At 55.7% G+C, this 5,148-nt stretch overlaps 1 protein-coding gene across 1 annotated transcript in view; it reads right to left on the bottom strand.

The window, feature by feature from the left end:
* Positions 1-5,148, bottom strand: part of OSBPL10 (oxysterol binding protein-like 10) — a 344,792-nt gene that overhangs the window by 24,581 nt on the left and 315,063 nt on the right. Inside the window, exon 8 of the mRNA XM_010835557.1 lies at positions 3-58. Within this exon, the coding sequence (XP_010833859.1) occupies positions 3-58 (56 nt within the window). The remainder of the gene's footprint in view (positions 1-2; positions 59-5,148) is intronic.

Raw genomic sequence — 5,148 nt, 5'->3', positions numbered from 1 at the left:
AGTCTGCGTACATCTCCAGCAAGGACCGCTTCTCCAGAATGAACGTGGGGAGCACCACCTGCGCCCGGAGGAGGCAAGGTCAGACAGCGAGCCCTGCGGTTACAGGCGAAAGCTGGGGCTGCCACCCCCTAGGCACAGTCCCCAGGGCCGGCGCCAAGGCCAGTTCCTTGGATGTGCGCACACGTGACACATCAGACGGCAGAATGAGGAACTGGAAATGGCTGCGGAGGCGCCCATGATGCCCACCCAGCTTCGTGGGCGAGACCGTCCTGAGCTGTCTTCCACTCTGCTCACCTGGGCTGAAACCACAGCCTCTGTGTCTCCCTCCATGGCCAGCGCCTTGCTAATACGCAGCCCTTGGTCCACACCCAGCTCTCCACATTTAGAGACGTGAAGAAAACAGCTCCAAAGGGCTCTTTTGTATTCTTCCTGCCATCGGGCACTGCCAAGGGCAATGCTCGGTGTGTCCCCACAAACCCGGATCCCGGGGCTCAGGGCTGCCATGTCAGAGGGGGTCCAGATAGACCACCACCCACGGAGAGAATCTGTTTGGAAATTGCTATAGCAAGAGCAGTACAGAAACCCTACCAGGATTGGACAGAAAATGAGTACAGAAAGGGCCTTGGCCCATGTCTCTGGAGGCAAGGCCAGCTAGCAGCAGTGTTCACAGGGCTACCACGCACAGGACGGGCCGTGGGTGGAGGCTGCTCCGTGGGCTGGGTCAGGAGAAATGAGCTATGAAGAAACAGACTGGGCTGACAGCAAAAGCTTCTGGTAAACTGCCTGGCAGAGGGGCCGTCCCCTCGCTGTGTCACTGGCCCATGACTGAGGACAGGGAGGAGGCTGGAGCGTCCACCAGGGGCTACGGCACTCCTCGTTGGTCCAGCGTGGATCTGAGTGCTCCCTCCTGTGCCATCACCCAAACGCCCAGAACCCAGGGATTAGGCCACCTAAAGCAGCTGAGGGACTTTCTGGGACACAGGTAGCCCCTCACCACGCCGACCTGCTAGCACCCCTCAGTGAGCTCACTACAAGGCGGCTGTGGGCCAGTAACCACACCCACTCGGCTGCAAGACAGGCCTGTGCTGACGTGGAACGCCATCTCACTTGGCTCCTCCTCTCCTAGGGTCACCGGGTTTCGAAGCCAGAAGACCAGTCCTGACCCCTAAACTGCCCGGGTGAGGGAAGGGGCTGGCCAAGGTCGCACGCTGGCTTCTGCTCCTCCCTGTGTGGCTGAGTCTGTCCTTCTGCCACATCCGTGGTGCCAGGCCATTCGAAAGCGTCACCAACTGGGAATATCACACACAGCCCTGTGACTGGGTCCCCAGCTCAGCCCTCACTGGGACCGTTCCTCTAGAAAGATGGAGACACAGTGGAAGCGAGGTATCCTGAGACACAGGCGGACACGAGAGAGACAGGCAGACATGAGACAGCCAGGCAGACACAAGAGAGACAGGCGAGGCAGACACGAGAGAGACAGGCAGACATGAGACAGACAGGTGGACATGAGACAGCCAGGCGGACATGAGACAGCCAGGCAGGTACAAGACAGCCAGGCAGGCACGAGACAGACAGGCGGACACAAGAGAGACAGGTGGGCACAAGACAGGTGGGCACAAGACAGACAGGCGGACACGAGAGAGACAGGCGGACACGAGAGACAGGCGGGCATGAGACAGGCAGGCAGACACGAGAGACAGGCGGACATGAGACAGACAGGTGGGCACGAGAGAGGCGAGGCAGACACTAGAGAGACAGGCGGACACGAGACAGCCAGGCGGACACGAGCCAGCCAGCCTCGAGAACAGCAAAGCACAGATACCTCAGAATAAGCTAGGGAAAGGCCAGCCCACCGGGAAGGAGAGGCCGGTATCCTTCTTAATGCTTTTCTATCTTTCTCTTGAAAACGAGAGGACAGCGCAGCTGTGACAAGTCAAAGGAGCCAGACGCAGAATGAACACATGACACAGCCCACAGGCCACAGAAGGACCCCATGTTCCACACGTCTCTCTTGGCGACAGAAGTGTCTTTACATTTCTTATGAGTATCTTTCTGCTTCCTTTTTCTAATAAACTGCAAGAAGAAACATCTAAACCACAACCCTACAAACTAACGGAGATCTCATTTTCTTCTGAGCCACAGCCTGACAGATTTGAGCAGCTCGGTGCCCGAGGACTCGAGCTGACCAGGAAAAACACATTCCGGCTCAGAGTGGCCTTCAGACCCCACTGATCTCACCTCCTACGGCTCTGGGTGGGAGGAGGTCAAGTTCAGCCCCCTTCCCCACACTCTGTGGGGGCCCGACTATGTCTCTTATGTCCTCCCCCAACAGAGCCACTCGAGGTCCCCGCAGGAACGCCTCCCACACAGGCTGTGCAGGTTGGGAGCTATGGATTTAAACAGCCTTTGAACTCCCCCTCCTTCCAGCCAATAAAGTTAAATTAATTTAAAAAGTAAAGAAAGGGACTTCCCTGGTGGTCCAGTGGTTAAGACTCTGCACTCCCAATGCAGGGGGGTTGGGGTGATCCCTGGTCAGGGAACTAGATCCCACATGCATAACTAAAGATTCTGAGTGCTGCAACTAAGAGCCGGCACAGCTAAATACATAAACATTTTCAAAAAGAAAAGAAGCTTCCAGGGTCCCCATCTCCAGACCCTCCCACACCTCTCCACTCCTGTTCTCCCACCCAGGCAAGGGGTTCTCTGCTGGGGACGGCTGTTGGGCGCTGAGCCACACTGAGGCCTCCAGCCCAATGGACGGAGCTGCACATGAAGGGGGTCCCCCGGCCTGGCTCCTCCTCCCCGCCCCCCATGGGACGAGGTGTCTCCGTCAACCATTCCACCTCTGGGACCCAAGACTGAACACGAAGGCAAAGAATCATGCAGATGTTTCTGCTCTCCTGGGAAAAGGGCTAGAGTTTAAGACATTTCCTCCAAGCTAGCATTTCTGAACTCAGAAGCTGAAGGATTAAGACAAATTAAATTGGGACTTTCCTGGTGGTCCAGTGGCCAAGACTCTACACTCCCAATGCAGGGGGAACTAGATCCCCCATGCACAACTAAAGACCCGCTGTGCCACAACTGAGACCGGGTACAGCCAAATAAACACATACGTAAACAAATGTTTCTTAAAAAATGAAATAAATGGAAAAAAGAACGCCACTCAGAATCCCCAGCTGCAGATCATTAAAGCCCAAAAGCCTCTTCGGGATGCTGTGGTCAGCCCTCTGCTCTCACAGGTGAGGGACAGACAGGGGAGGAGGCAGGGAAGGTGTGTGGAGGGAACCCCAGGGCCCCCGACTGCTCCCCAAGTTGGGTCCATCACCCCGACACCACGATTCTCTGCTTCTGCCCAATAAGAGCATCTTCTTTCCCTCAGTGACAAACAAGGTGAGTGTTCACTGGACGTCAGAATGGATGGCTGGGCCACCCCTTCTCCTGTCCCTGATTATGGCCGAGGGGGTCAGGAAGCGGCCCAGGGGAAAGGGTGGGATGAGAGCCCCACCTTCCAGTCCATTTTACTCTTTCCAGGATGACAAGGCAATCCACCAGCCCCAAACTGTCATTAATATGCAGACGGGGGACTTCCCTGGTGCTCCAGTGTTTGAGCATCTGCTTTCCAACACAGGGGACTTGGGTTCAACCCCTGGTCTAGGAACAAAGATCCCATCTTCTGCGGAGCAACTGAACCCATGAGCCATAACTAGAGGAGCCCACACACCTCAACAGAGACCCAGCACAGCCGGAAGAACAAAACCAAACCTGGCATTAACATGCAGAGGGGAGGGAGCCGTTGGTGACTAAGAACGGACACTTCCGGTGCCCCGTTTCTGGAAAAGCACAGCTGACCCTCCCTAACCCACCCTCCTTTCCAGCTGTCACGCCCACTTCTTATCCACGCCACAGCTGGACTCGTCTTTCTAAACTCTCTGCAAGAGACAAAGGCCAGGGTGTCCCTCACCTTCTCCAGTCTCACATTATCCCTCATTTTCTGCCTCCAGCCTTCCCCTCACAAATGTGCATGCACACACACACACACACACACACACACACACACGTTCAGTCCTGTCTCGTTTGCCTGCCCTCCCTCCTGCCTTGTCTAAATGAGAAACAGCTCAAGGGTAACCTCCTCTAGGAGATCGTTCCTCACAGGCCCCGCTTCCAGGCGAACCCACCCACCGGCTCCTTGACTGTAACCATCAGACACCCCCTTTGTAGCATCTCCAGGGCTCTCTTGCTTTGCTCAATGCTAAACAGAGCCTTATTGGAACAACTGGGGGAAATTTTACTATGGGTGTGTTAGGGGACGCACACTGAAACCGCGACTCTGGCTAGGCACCAGAGTAACCATCTGTGTGAGTTATTTTACGACAGGAAGTCCTGGTAAGGAACTAAGCCGCCACCAACCGGAGGAGTTCGGGAAAGGTCAAAAGGAGACACCACGTGTCCTTCCACCTCCCACCTCCTTCTCGCTGGCATCCATCTTGGCTGAGCAATGCATGCCCCACGGGAGACAGCGTGGAAACTGATCCCATCACCGCGAAACCCGAGGCTGCGGAGCCACGTGGCAGGGCAGTTCTCCTGGGGCCCCACACCCTGCTGCTCTCCGCCTGGCGCCCCTTCCCAGTGAAGTCTCTCGCTTTGTCAGCACATGTGTCTCCTCGGAAGATTCATTTCCGAGTGGTAGACAAGAGCCCACGCTCGGGCCCTGGAAGGGGCTCCCCTTCCTGCAACAGGTGTGTGAGAAACAGAACGGCATCGAGGTTAAACTTGACCAGGGTGACGAATGAGTCGTGCAGGAGAATGTCCCCGTCAGGTAACTGATGATCTGCCCAGCTCCACTCACTGAGGGACATCAGGGAGGAGTGCTGTGTCTGCGACCTACTCCGAAACGGCTCATCAGGAAACTAACACACACATACACGTCCATGTGTTCTTGTGAGGGACAGAGAGAAGCGGGAGAGGAGGAAGAAGAGAGAAAAGTGCAAAATGGCAACATGTGAACAACTGGCCGATACAGGTGAAGAATGTGCGAATTCACTGTTCTCTTCCTGCAGCTCTACCGTAGACGGGAACATGGGCAAAATAAAGAGCTGAAAGGAAAGAAAAAAAGGCTCTGCTAGGGATGCAACGCCTGGGAATTTACTA

This window comes from Bison bison, unplaced genomic scaffold (assembly GCF_000754665.1).
Source record: "Bison bison bison isolate TAMUID 2011002044 unplaced genomic scaffold, Bison_UMD1.0 scf7180017864043, whole genome shotgun sequence".
Lineage (NCBI taxonomy): Eukaryota > Metazoa > Chordata > Mammalia > Artiodactyla > Bovidae > Bison > Bison bison.
The sequence above is the reverse complement of the archived record's forward strand: the minus strand, read 5'-3'. Positions and strand labels throughout refer to the sequence as shown.